Source organism: Rutidosis leptorrhynchoides, chromosome 3 (genome assembly GCF_046630445.1).
Source record: "Rutidosis leptorrhynchoides isolate AG116_Rl617_1_P2 chromosome 3, CSIRO_AGI_Rlap_v1, whole genome shotgun sequence".
Taxonomy (NCBI): domain Eukaryota; kingdom Viridiplantae; phylum Streptophyta; class Magnoliopsida; order Asterales; family Asteraceae; genus Rutidosis; species Rutidosis leptorrhynchoides.
Window position 1 is genome coordinate 615,844,715 of NC_092335.1, and position 14,628 is coordinate 615,859,342.

The 14,628-nt window shown below is 33.9% G+C and overlaps 2 protein-coding genes across 2 annotated transcripts; one reads left to right on the forward strand and one right to left on the reverse strand.

The window, feature by feature from the left end:
- Positions 1-510: 510 nt before the first annotated feature.
- LOC139898922 (TOM1-like protein 4) lies at positions 511-5,796 on the reverse strand. The gene is made up of 10 exons (XM_071881726.1): positions 5,697-5,796; positions 5,193-5,346; positions 4,616-4,694; positions 4,388-4,486; positions 4,180-4,293; positions 3,164-3,309; positions 2,458-2,539; positions 1,638-1,723; positions 1,351-1,545; positions 511-1,181 (listed from the first exon to the last, which is right to left on the reverse strand). Exons 2-10 carry the CDS (start codon positions 5,318-5,320, stop codon positions 623-625), a joined length of 1,488 nt encoding a protein of 495 aa, XP_071737827.1. The 5' UTR covers positions 5,321-5,346; positions 5,697-5,796; the 3' UTR covers positions 511-622.
- Positions 5,797-9,767: 3,971 nt separating this feature from the next.
- Positions 9,768-14,230, forward strand: LOC139902268 (uncharacterized). Its single transcript, XM_071884909.1, has 6 exons — positions 9,768-9,774; positions 9,879-9,965; positions 10,126-10,192; positions 12,049-12,134; positions 12,230-12,997; positions 13,152-14,230. The coding sequence occupies exons 1-6, from the start codon at positions 9,768-9,770 to the stop codon at positions 14,228-14,230; spliced, it is 2,094 nt and encodes a 697-aa protein (XP_071741010.1).
- The last annotated feature ends 398 nt before the right edge of the window (positions 14,231-14,628 follow it).

Consider the following 14,628-nt stretch of genomic DNA (forward strand, 5'->3'; position numbering starts at 1 on the left):
TGACATAACTAATTAGATTTTACCGATAATGTTTGTTTAATGTGTAATTCATCTTTAGAGGTTTCTATACGCATGGTTACTTCTAGTTATTTAAGCTTACACTTTTTGTGTCTGTGAATTTTTTTTATTTTTTTATTTTTTGTACTTCACAAATGAAAAGTTCAAAATTCATTGTAGTAGTTGAAGCTTTGGGGTCTTATCTTTCAAATGATAATAAGAAGGAAAAGGTTGTCTCTTGTGTGTTTCTGCTTGCACGTTGTTAATGTTTACTAAGACATCTCCATCTCATAGCAATTTGCAACTGAACTTTCATCTTTCATATTAGCTGTCACATTTACAACAGAAAATATAGAAAAATCACAACACAAAAATCACCCTGAATAAGCTAAACCAATAGCAATGACAATATATATATTATATATAGAAGATATATAGATATAGACAATAGACAGAAGCACATTTACAAATGATAAAACAAAATAAGAATGGCATAACATAACATCCCACAAGTAGATAAGCTCCATTTTATTCACCTCACAAATCCCTCAACAAATTTAACACAACAAAGAAAAAAAAAATGTACTACTGTAATTCATTTGTAGTCACAAACAACTGTACCAATTCAAAATGATCTATTCGGGTAAGACGATGGTGACGACGACTTGGCTTTAGCAAAATCCAAAAGATCTTTAAACAAAGCATCTTCTGGTTTTTCGTTCTTGGGTGGTGGAGTCGACGAAGAATTAATAGAAAGATTCTGAGTCTGACCAACCAAACTATCATAAGAAGAATCCGAAGAGCTGCTGGTTTGGTTCTGGTTAAAAAACTGCTGTCTTTGTGTCTGTTTCGCAGGTGGCGGTGGGATTGATAACGGTGAACTGGCGGCAGGTGGTGCACTGGGTTGACCACCCAATGGTGAATGGTCGGTTGACTTGGGTTCATCAACATAAAGTGTTGCAGTCGGGTTTATGTAGTCAGATGAAGGTGGCAAGGATGGTTTTGGTGTAGTATTTGTTGATGGTTTAGAAGCGTATGTATCGGTGTATGTATCGCCGCTAAGGTAGTCAACCATGACGCCTGAATCGGAATTAATTGGTTTCTTTGATGTCGGTGGAGGTGGTAGAAGTGGGGCCACACGTAGCGGTTCGTTTCTTGTCGCATTTTGGTTCCGGTTTTGTCCCCTGAAACAATATAAATAGCATTATGAGTTAAAGGTTTAAAGTTTTGACTTAAGGTGCGTTTGATAAAACTGAATGATTAACCGCTGGATAATTCATAATCTGAATCATTCAAAGGTTCTGAACCATTCAAGCCCACCGGTGTTGCATAGATTTAGGTAATTATATTTACCTGTGTGCCAGCTGGCCAAAATCATCCTCGGAATCATCGTCATCGTGAGTTACGTTCACGAGAGATGCAACCGAATTGTCTCTCGTGGTAACATCGGATTGAGTGGGGCCGCCCCTAGCGATATCGTCATGGCGACGAAGAACACGCATCAAAATATCATTTAATGTCAAACCCTTGCCTAGAAGCTGTTCATCGCTGTAAATGAAAGTCAAAGACAAAGTTGGATGGTCAAAATTGAAAAGTCACAGAAAGCCTAGTAAAGAAGAAGTTGAGGGTGCTTTGCTTACGATGTAGTATTGACAAGGGTCATGACACGTTCTTGATAATTGCGGCATTGGTCAACAAGGTCAACAATCAATTCTTCTTTTAATCCCTGCCATAAGTTAGACAGGATATCAATTAATTCAATCAATATATGAATGAGAACATGATATCACAAGTTGTTAGCACAAATCTTTGTTCAATTGGATTAATGTTTTTGTATATAATATTTTTTTAACAATTTATAACAAAAGTGTAAGCCAAACACAGTGTTTCGTTGCAGATATGTACTTTCAGAAACAAATTACTGTGCGAGTCATGAATTGATACCATAATAAGACATCATATCATATATCATATAATATATATAAAAAAAGAAGATAACAACAACGTTTGAATGAACTTAAAAATAAAAAAAATAAAAAAACAAAAAAAAAACTAAATGAAGTCTCCTTCATATCAATCCAAAAACATAGAAACTGGAATTGAAAACTAATTAAATTTTATAGAATTAGTTGACCTTTATCACAAAAGTATAGAAGTCACAAATAAATGAACTAAATTGAAAAACTATACTTTGTATATAGTCAATAATACAAGAGGCTTAGTCAAGCAGCCTTTGTTGAAACAATGCATTACTTATTTTCATATAATATTATTGTATGTGGCAAAATCTGATTAACTAAAAGTTTTCAAATGAAGATGATATAAGCAAGTGCACCAACTTTATATATGCCAAAAAAGGTTGGAATAAACCAAAAAAAAAAAAAAAAAAAAAAAAAAAATTAGTTTTCAACATATAGAAGGCAACATAACAAGCGATTTTTTATATCAGCAATTTATTACCTCGCGATTATTAGGATCCAAAGCATTAAGTATGTCCAACAGTACGTCTGATATTCCTTCCGCATTCACCATTTCTGACAAGCTGCAACAAACACAGTTTTATCATCCATTAATTGTAGAGGTGGCACCTTGCTAATTATCTACTTAAGAATATATCAATTAGGGTTATGTTTGATAACTTCGATCACTATAGAGCAAACAAAAATACAATTAACAAATTCAGCATAAAAGGGGTAATGGGCAGAGTCTCGGGTTCAAACGTCACTAGCAACATATCTATATCTTAGGGTGGCCAGAGAAAGGATAAGAAACGATAATAACCCGGTTAGGCGGCGTACATACATCTGATTAAAACCTTATGCGTTTACCCGTTTAATAAAAAAAGTTAAGCCTAAAAGGTTACGGGTAGAGTCAACCAGGTTAATTTAATGCATGAACCCTCTTAACACCTAACGTGTAAAGATTGAATTATTATTGAATTGAAACAGTATTAATATGAAAATGTAATATGCGGACAAGAGTTTCCGGTCAAGACATGACACGTTTCAAAACCAATACAAAAGTACCCGTTTTGACCCAGATTCATTTCAACCCGTTACCCAAACATAATTAGGGATAAAGCTTCATCAAGTAATGCAAATGATACTTGAACTTTCAACATCCCATCAGTTGAAATCTGTTACGTGTCAAGTCACGGCATAAATACCTGAGTCCAGATGGATCGGTTTGAAGCGATGCCTGAATAGCCGTTTCCTCGTAAGGTGAAACGGGTTGCACCACTGGGTGAGTTTGTGGTGGTGTAAACAACGGAACACTGTTTTCTTCTCTTGGTGGAAAATCTACTCCTGCAGACTGTATAAATCATTCAACATAAAATCAATTTTAAATTAATCTAAAAAAAAAACACACACACAGAGAAGATAAACCTTCATAAAAGATGGTGAATTACGCGTGTGCAGAGAGTATTTGTCTAGATAAGAATAAAAACTGAATAGCTATATTACATTTGCAACAACGGTACTTACATAAATGAAAATGAAAAAATTCAAAACGAATCATATGGATGTACAATTAGAATTAATAATATGAATATCCAAATGAAGTAAATGCAAATTATTATGACGTTTGTTAAATATCATAATACCATAAAGAATGTTGATTATATGAGAACTTTATGTACCCCGTTTATTGTAATAAATAAATACTTCCGGTTTTGTTATGGTTCATTTGTTCGCAACTAGTCAGCTTCTTTACTATACTTAATTGCATTGATTTAATATATACACTTGACAGCGGTACCTTAATGACTAAAGCATGTATGGTTGCTTGATATTTGACACGTTAACTAGTATAACTTTTATTGCCTCCTATTATTAGACTATGATAAATGATAATAATGTTCTTAGTAAGACCCTACATATAAAATTCAATTGAGTTTATAAACATACTCCTTAAAATCAAGCATCATAAAGAACATTTCTTAACCATTCTTGTAAAGCTACTAGTAATTAAAATGCTATTGTCACTTGTCATATCATTTATAGTACAATTATGATTGCATCGGCAATTATAGGAGGCGGAAGCACGGATACTATAAGGGGAGAAAATAACTTACGGAAAACGTATTAAGCTGAAATAAATAATTTCTAATTCATTTATTTATTTATTAATGTATTTCTATTTCAAATAACTACACGAATACAAAACATATTAACCAATCACCTTCAGTTCATTGTACGCTTGGTAATATTGGGGATACCTTGCTCCACGTCCCCCCAAAGCTTCTTGCCAAGTATCTATCAGAATAAGTATTTTTTCTCGTACATTTAAATCTGGCTGCAGCATCAAATTCAAATGACCAAATTAAATCGATAATAAAAGTCATCTTCTTTACTGTAACGAAAACGTATAAATACAGCGAAAGGCGCACCTTTTTCTTTACAATTTTGACCATATCATGCAATATGTCTCGCTCAATTATGTGCTGAAATACAGTCTCTCCACAGTTCTTGCTTAAAGTTTCTAGTACCTAATTTAGAAGTTACAACAATAGAAAAAAAAAACTTTGACAAAAAATTTAAATACTTGCACAACAAGAAACAAAAATCACGTCGGACGATTAACAATTAATAATATGAACATGAAATTTAGCACGTACAAAAAGAGACAGCAGCTGTATTTTTGGATTCTTGTTCGCAAGCCGCTTTTTCAGTACCTTCAGAGTATCTTTCGTTTGCCTGGAAATTCATAAAAAAAAACTATTGAAATTCAAGGGAAAAAAACAAAGCATCATAATTTACGATGCGATAGGCTCAAATCTTATTGATACACGTAAACCTCATATAAGTGTATGAACATAATGTAATAGAAAATAAGAAGTCTACAATTAAAACAATCATTAGAAAAATTTCCTCCCACAAATTAACCAATTTGTAAAATTAAAATTATCCTCAACTGATCACAAAATATAGTTGATTTCAATCAGATATCAGATAAGTTAATTAATGAAAAATTTCCTCCCACAAATTAACCAATTTGTAAAATTAAAATTATCCTCAACTGATCACAAAATATAGTTGATTTCAATCAGATATCAGATAAGTTAATTATAAGAGTATATGTTTAAATAGTAAGAGTATTAAGCATGACAAACAATAAAACAGTAATAATTAATTTAATTAATAATTAATAATTAGTAATAGTAATAATACTAATAATGAAAAAGGATGATATACCCAGGATCCATATTGATAAGATCACATAACTCAATATTAATGGCCCAATCTGGACCTATCAACATATCACTTGTTGCCCTTTCTGCACAGGCAGCTGCTGATGCATTATTATTATTATTATTTGACATTCTTTCGATCTTGATCGTGTTTTAACCTACAATTGTCAATAAAAAAACCCAAGACTTAAATTAACAGTTGATATTGATATCAAAAGTCAAAGACAAGAACAAAAATCACATCAAATTTTCAAGATTCAATTGAAACCCTACATAAGGTTCAATAAATCGATAACATAATTAACTAAATTGAAAATTAAAGCAACCCCAAATGAAAAGATGCGATCTTTATAAGTAAAACAAAACACCCATCAAAACCCATTGAAATCATGATCAAGGAATTGCAAAAACTGGAAATCTTTATAGAGGATTAAGGGATTGCTTACCGAGAATTATGATTATTAATTAATTTGATATGTAACGAATAATAAAAGATTTAAAAACATACCTCAAAGGTTTTTCTTTATAGGACTTTTTCTTGAAATCGAGAGAGAGAGGGTTTTTCTTCGGGTTGTGTTTAGTTGCGGTGGGTTTGTATGCGTCACCCTTTGTCTTCTTATTTTTGTGTACACGCGGATAGCGCGATAATCACATCACATGTGATTAAAAATTTAATTTTTTTTTCGAAACTTTTTTTTGGTTTTTTCAAAAAAAAATTTTATTACATGTGATGTGATTGAATTTGACATGCAGTAAATCACATGTGATTCTGCATGTCAATCACATGTGATTGTAAAACCCAATCACATGTGATTCTGCATGTCAAATCCAATCACATGTGTTTGAAACAAATTTTATTTAATAAAATGACGAATTTCAGTAAATTTGTACTGAAACCTTTAAACACCTAAGTTTTTGATAAAAACTTGATCAAATCACCGAATTAAAGTTTAAAATATTGAAGATATGTTCACGAAACGCTAATAAACTTAATCAAATCACTGAATTAAAGTTTGTTTCCTATTAAAAATTTATTTTTATTTTTTAAAAAATTGATTTTTTTTCAATCACATGTGATTAGATTTGACATGCAGAATCACATGTGATTGTGTGTGATTGGATTTGACATGCTAAATTTTTTTAAAAAAAATTGAAAATTTTTTTTTGAAAAAAAAGAAATTAATTTTTGAATTTTTTTTTCCAATCACATGTGATTGTCGCGCCACATGTCACACTCTGATTGGTCCGTTGGATTTCAAGCAAATTAATGGATTCAAGGGATTACAACTCTTTGAATAAATACCCTCTTCATCACAAAATAATATTTTGTTTTTCAATTTTTCTTTTTTTTTTGCAAATTTAAATTTAAATATCTCTGTTTAGTTTATGTTATATAATTTATTTTGATTTTGAAATTATATAAATACATCGAATTTTAAATATACTTTTTTTATTAATCTCTTTATCTCTTCTCTTTATATATTATACAAAGATGAAAATAGATAATCTTGAGTAACCACAATTAATTCTAGCCTTCCATTAAGTTACTCCCCACTCATCTAAATCATCCATTTTTCTTAAACTTTATTATGACATCATAATCAAGGACATGATATATTTGATTACCAAATTACCCTTCTAAAATCGTTTTTGGACAGAATCAAAAAGAAGAATTAGGGTTCTGTATATTTCAAACCATTCATAAACTACTACAATTAAAAAAGCCTCAAGTTTCTCATAAAACCCAAGACAATCGTCAAGATCGAGCATCAATTCATTCCTTATCCACTTCATGAATCTAGGTGAGAAATATATCCAGCGCACTTTGCTATAAATTATCAGGTAATGTAGCTAATTTACATTTTCTTTACTGCGATAATTAATTTTTTTTATTTTTTTTTATATATTTCATAGGAATTGTTAGTCCTACTAGGAAATTTCAGTGGACTCAATGTTATTGTCATATCAGGAAAGGGTTTGTAGATAAGGATTAATGATCCTCATGTGAGAATCATACTTTGTTCTTATATGTTCAACATATATTAATATTATAGTATCCCTTATATATCATCTGCTATCAAATTTGATCTTCATGTTGCTTTGGACCCAAGTGGTACTCATGGGACTTGCTTTTATTTAATCTTGATTTGTAGGATTGTATATTGAAATGTCTAACTTTAAGGTTAATATTGCTTTTAGATGGACAATATGTTTCAGTACATACCCGAGTGAACATATATGACTTGATTTTGAATATGGGTTTGACTATTTTATGCTTTGAACAAATGTGATTGTTAGGAAGATGACGATAAATGATGTGGAGTTGTTATTTTCTTATACTTCATTTTTCTAATGGTAGATGTAGACTTCTTGAACAAAATTAATGGGGAGGGTTTATTAAAACTACAATTTGGTTGACTTATTTCAATTGTTTCGTTTTACAATCTATATATTTCTTTATGAGCATACTACTTTTGATTTGTGAAACTGGCCAATGAATTCAGGTATTAATGTGAACTGGCTAATATTTTAAAACTAAAGGAGATGGATTTGGCACATGTTAAAACGAATAAATGTATTGGTAAAGATTGAAATGTGTTATGTTGGACTACATCGGTGGGCTGGATAACATACTGAAAACAGGTAATGAATTATCATCCCCTTTTTCAAATTTAATTAAAATTGTATGGTAGACGTAGTAGTTTATTGGTATTAATGGTACATGTTTGTTTAACATTTATGTTTTAGTAAGTCAATAAAGTCTGATTCGATCAGTAGAGATGTGTGACTACGAGCTTTCTTCAGAGGTGGTTAGTTTTATTATAGTACTTGAACTTTGGTTCTAACGAAGATGATGGAAATACAGATTTTGATTGCTAGCATTAATTACATGAAATACAAATCATGTTGTGTGTGGCATTAATTCTCTTGGCTCTGATCACATGTAAATTCTAGGCCAGCTCTCTTTACATATTATAATCTTTATAAATATTCGTATTGTACACTCTGCGATAAACTTCTTTTAGTTAGATCATGTGTTCATTGAATGTTGATGATTGCTTATAGAATCTGGGATGTATACTGTATGATAATCTTTAGAAATTTCTCTAATAATATTTCAGTTGGAATAACCAAATATATTTGACATATAGAATCTGCATTCATGTGTTGTATTGACATTTTCATAACACCACCAGAGGGTTCTAATGCAAGTTGTGCACCAATTACTTACAAGAGGTTATATAATTGTTCATGCATATTTATTCCAAGGGAAAACCTACACACGAACAGTAATGCGAAAGGGTTTTTTTTAGGCGTCAACGTCGTTGATCTCCGGTCCGGTTACCGTGAATAACCCGTACCCGAGATGATGATCTCGGGAGGGTGGCCAACGAATTGCCCGCCAGTCGATAGTCGGACCCTATCGACGGCAAAGAGAGGAAAAACCCTACAAGACCCGTAGGTAAAAACCCTAGTGTTGCGATCGTGAAGACGGTCGAGGAGAAGATCCGGCTATGACTGCCGCGTGCTTTCATTGAGAGAGTGAGAGGCGAGATTGAATGACCGCATGAGGGTGTATGCGATTGGGAGCATGTGAACTTGATGTAGGTTTTGCCCCATATTTATAGATGGGAATTAGGATTACTTGACTTGGGGCCCAAGTTAATTGCGTAGACCCTAATTGGGCCAAAACCCTACGTCATCAAGTCCCCCAAGTTCGGTATGATATTTTTGTCAAGTATCGTATCGAACTTCTCATTATGCTGCGGAAAATAAGTTCACAGGAGCCTGCGCAAACAACTGTGCGTAAACCCGCGAACATATGCGCAAAAAACCGCATGCAGAATGCGTGGGAAAACCGCATGAACTAGCATGCGTAAAACCGCATGAAAATTGTGTCTAAAGTCGCGAACAACTGTGCGCAAAGCGTGCGTAACCTGGACAAAAGCGTGTGGACAGTTGCGCAAGCGCGCGAACATCTGCGCTAAATATTCATGTACTTAAACCTCATATAACGAATTAAAAGCTCAATAAGAAAAGACAAACCTTCTCAAACCGAACGATAGACGGTAGAAACACGAGACATAATGCATCGTGCCCCACGGTGGGCGCCAATTGTTCATGCATATTTTTTCCAAGGGAAAACCTACACACGAACAGTAATGCGAAAGGGTTTTTTTTAGGCGTCAACGTCGTTGATCTCCGGTCCGGTTACCGTGAATAACCCGTACCCGAGATGATGATCTCGGGAGGGTGGCCAACGAATTGCCCGCCAGTCGATAGTCGGACCCTATCGACGGCAAAGGGAGGAAAAACCCTACAAGACCCGTAGGTAAAAACCCTAGTGTTGCGATCGTGAAGACGATCGAGGAGAAGATCCGGCTATGACTGCCGCGTGCTTTCATTGAGAGAGTGAGAGGCGAGATTGAATGACCGCATGAGGGTGTATGCGATTGGGAGCATGTGAACTTGATGTAGGTTTTGCCCCATATTTATAGATGGGAATTAGGGTTACTTGACTTGGGGCCCAAGTTAATTGCGTAGACCCTAATTGGGCCAAAACCCTACGTCATCAATAATGGAGTGTAACCCAGTCTATATGGCGATCGCCAAACAGGTGTTTCTTGAAATTTTGAATTTTGGTGTCTTTAATCTTGACAGAAATCAATGTGATTTTGTATGAATGTAGGTTTTAGCTCATTGGATATGTTCTGTGTTGTGGACTTTATTCAGAGTACCTTAAAGCTTCTCTTCATCTATAATCTTGCTGAAATCAGTGTGATTCGGTATGAATATAGATTATTGCTCAATTAGGTATTTAATTTACTGTGGATTGAATGTGGATTTCTTGAAATCTTGAATTTTGTTTTTACTTAATGAAATATATGTGATTCATTTTTTTTTTTTTTTTTTTTTTTTTTTTTTTTTGGATTTAGCTCAATGGGTTGTTTTGTGTGCTAATGTGATTTGTATGAATATAGATTTAACTCAGTTAAGTGTTTTGTATGTGGCTTTCATAAAATCTTGAATTTTACTGAAGTCATTGTGATGTAATGTGTATATAGAATTCAACTAAATTGGGTGTTCTGTATTTTTGTGGTTAGGATTGACCTGATGTAGGTAAGTTGACCTTTAATCCCAAAGTTTTTACTTTTTGGATGTTTAAAGAGTGTTTTTGTGATCACTATTTGCTAAAAAAGTAAAAGTTACGTCATTTGACGATCGATCTTGAACTCCAGCTGAAAAGGCTGATGGTGAAGGTTGAACCATATATCGATACTATGAGGCTTGAAATGTTTCTTGGATACTTACTTACAGTTGCAAGTTTATCGATTACATTAGGTAATGTCATTTGTTCCATTATTCACTCACTTGCTAACTTTGACCTCAACTTTAGAAATAACAAGTGTACTTGACCGAGCCAATCAAGATCAAACTTCATTTTTAGTCCCATAAAATTCATAAATGCAAAATCAATCATGAATCCGTGATTTAGTCTATTCTGCTCACTAGTGGTGTGCTAAAACATAAATTAGTTTTGAAGCGAGGTGTACCCATAATGTTACTTCGTAACATGGATTAGTCAAAAGGAGTATGTAATGGTACTCGACTATTAGTTAGAGAGGATGGCGGATCATACCATTGAAGCTCGCATCATTACGGGTCATTGTTTTTGTAACCTTACGTACATTTCATGGATGATGATTGCACCTACCAACAAAAATATTGCGGTTAAGTTTCAGCGACACCAGTTTCCACTTGTTATTTGCTAGGCAATGACGATTAACAAGAGTTGGGGTCAATCATTGTCCAATGTCGGGCTATATCTACATAAACATGTTTTTACTCACGGACAATTGTACGTAGCTGTTTATCGGGTTACGAGCAAGAAAGGGTTGAAAGTGATCATATTAGATGAGAACGGTAATGATTCTACCACCACATAGAATGTAGTTTACAAAGAAGTTTTGAGGTCCGTATAAAACAAAGGTTTCTTTCTTCCACATATAATATCTTCTTTACTATGTCTTTTTTTTGTTTACTAACCAATTATAACATGGTTGGAGTTATAGATTATTTTACGTTGCTATATGTCAATCATTATAACATTTGCATTGCTACATTAATGTAATCCAGTTTGTGGTTCTTTGACCTATATATATTCTTGGGTCTGGCTTATACTGTTTAGCAGGTCAGTTAAATATCTAAATAATACAAAATCATATATAACTGATATAGACAAAACTCGATTAACACGCCATGTATTATGCCATATATTAAAACAAATGTATGACAACTAATAAATGCGTCATTTTACAAGTTATCAAAAAAATTGAATTGTAATGTCACTACAACTTATGACTATTGTATAACTAAAGCATCGTTTAACAAGGTATGTAAAAAAGTTAAATGTAATTTTTATACAAGTTATGCCTATCTTATAAGTACAGCATCTTCGAATCGCAACTGAAATAAACTTTCATAGCTATCTCACCTTCCTTTTTCCGTTCAATGCTCTCACAAATAATATATATGTTTGATTTTTGCAGGTCAATATAGAATTCATATTTCTATAGTTGCGGCAGCAGATTACTTGACGACTTTATCAACAATATATTGTATGCTGTGTGTTTCATTAATTATAATTAAGTATTGTAAATCTTTAATTGCAAAGGATTATTGTAAAGGAATGAGTGTAAAACTATTTTGTGGAGGTGATTAAAATATATTTTCATTCTTCAATTGTAATGCTATATCTTATACCAATACTTGATAAAATACACGTGCTTACTGCCTTTTTAATTAATGTATGTCTAATGTTATTGTTTTTTTATATATTATTCTTGCCTTATTCCAAGAGGTTGTAACTCGTCTTTTTTTTCATTGATCCCGAAGAAAGAGAGCCCTACTCATATTCAGGACTATCGGCCGATTAGCCTCATTGGTTTACAATACAAGATTCTTTCAAAAATCCTAGCCAATAGATTGGCTTCGATTATTGACCATGTTATATCTCCGGATCAACTGCTTTCATTTAAGGAAGGCAAATTTTAGATGGTCCTTTAATTATCAATGAAGTTGTGGATTGGTGTAAGCGAAAAAAGAAAAAAGCCTTGTTTTTTAAGGTCGATTTTGATAAAGCTTTTGACTCGATCTATTGGGATTACATCTTTTCTATGATTAGTTTCATGGGTTTCGATTTTAAATGGATCCGTTGGATTAAGGCGTGCCTCACTTCTTCATATGCTTCGTTACTACTTAATGGAAGCCCTTCTTTCGAATTCCATATCGGTCGCGGCCTTCGTCAAGGAGATCCTTTATCTCCATTTCTATTCATAATTGGTATGGAAGGGTTACAAGCGGCGATAAGTTATGCTTGTCATTCTTCGATTTATTCGGGTCTTCGCATTGGAGGGGTTAATAGTGATCTTCGGTTATCCCGCTGTTTTTTTGCGGACGATGTTTTATTTGTGGGAGAGTGGAACGATAACAATGCGCGAACCCTTCTTGCGGTGTTGGCATGTTTTTTCGCGGTTTCTGGTCTTAAGATCAACCTGAGCAAATCCTCGGTTTATGGTGTTGGTATCTCCACTCAGGAATCTTCTCGAATGGCTGCTATCATGGGATGCGCTCCTTGTTCCTTACCTTTTAAATTTCTTGGCTTGCCGGTAGGTCAAAATATGAATCGTGAAGTCGGTTGGGAGTATATTATTAAAAAAGTTCAGAAGCGTCTTTCGTCTTGGAAGGTTAATCTTCTTTCTTTTGGAGGTCGACTAACCTTAATTAAGTCAGTTATGGGATCTCTTGGTACGTTCTATATGTCGCTCTTCAAAGCTCCTTCTAAGGTGCTCAAGAAGTTAGAATCTCTCCGTTCTTCTTTTTTTTTGGGGTGCAAAAATTAACGAACGCAAGATTCATTGGGTGGATTGGCGCCTTGTTTTAAATCTGTATGATCATGGAGGCCTCTCGGTTCCTTGTCTTAAATCGTTGAATCACGCTCTTCTCTATAAATGGAGATGGAGATTTGTCTCGAACCAGAACTCTTGTTGGGCGAAGGTGATCTCCGCTATTCACGGTCAGAGTCCAAATGGTCACATTCCTTGTGCTTCTTATGCGTCTGGAACATGGTCCTCTATTAACAAATGTATTAGCAGCTTGCACAGCGTTAATGTTATTACTCCTTCTAGTATTCGCTGTAAATTGGGCAGCGGTTCTTCTTTAGACTTTTGGCATGATCCTTGGCTAGACGGTACTCCTCTCTTGAATCGTTACCCCCGTTTGTTTGCTCTAGAATCGGAAAAGAATGGTTCTGTTGCTTCTCATTTTGGTTCGAATGGTTGGCAATGGTCATGGCGCAGGGATATCAGGGAAGGAGAGGAACAATCTCAATACATGGATTTGTCCAAGGCCTTAAGTGATGTGTCTTTATCTTCTGATTATGATAGTTGGTGTTGGGAGTGCTCGTCGGATGGGCTTTATTCTGTTTCTATTGCCAGAACTCGAATCCAAGCGTCGAATCTTGCTCCCTTTTCCTTGCCCACATTATGGTGTAAGCACGTTCCTATCAAGATTAATGTTTTTATTTGGCGTCTCAAGATGCATAGACTCGCTACTTTACGCAACTTGGAGGCTAGAGGTTTGAATTTTGATAACTCATGTTGTGGTTTTTGTGATGTTTCTGAAGAATCGCATAGCCATTTATTTGTTAGGTGTGATACTACGTACCAAATTTGGTGTAGAACAGGTAACTGGCTTGGCATTGCTTTTCCTATTTGGAACTCTATTGACGACATTTGGCCCTGGATTGATTCAAATTTTCCAAACGGTAAGAAGAGAATTATTATCACGGTTATTGCCTACTCGATTCTTTGGAACATATGGAGGCTCCGAAATTGCATTACCTTCAAGGATCATACTTTCAATAGATCTCATGTGTTTGATAACATTGTCCTTTCAAGTTTTAATTGGTTGTACGCGAGATATCACAAGTCCATTCTAAATTGGACGGTGTGGTTACAAACTCCTATGTACTCCTTGTAATTTTTTCTAGCTTCTCGCTAGTATTTTTTAATAAATTTATGCCGTTCGAAAAAAAAGATAGATAATTTATTCAAAGTAATGTCGCTAATAAAGCAAACCGCTTTCGCTATCATTACAATTCATCAACACATTAAGAGATTGAAAACCTGGAATAAGCTCTGAGAAACCATATCTAAAGTTTAAGATGAAACTATAGCTTTTAGTGTTATTATGGGTTCCAATTTATTCTATTTTTTCAACATTACTAGCTTATTATTATATTTTCCCTACTAACTGGTTTTTTCAACATTAGTAGATCATTATTCTAATATTTTTATCCTTTCCAATCAATCATTTAAATACAATATATAATTCTATCTTGGTGATCAAATTCAATTTTTATTTGACACATTCAAAAG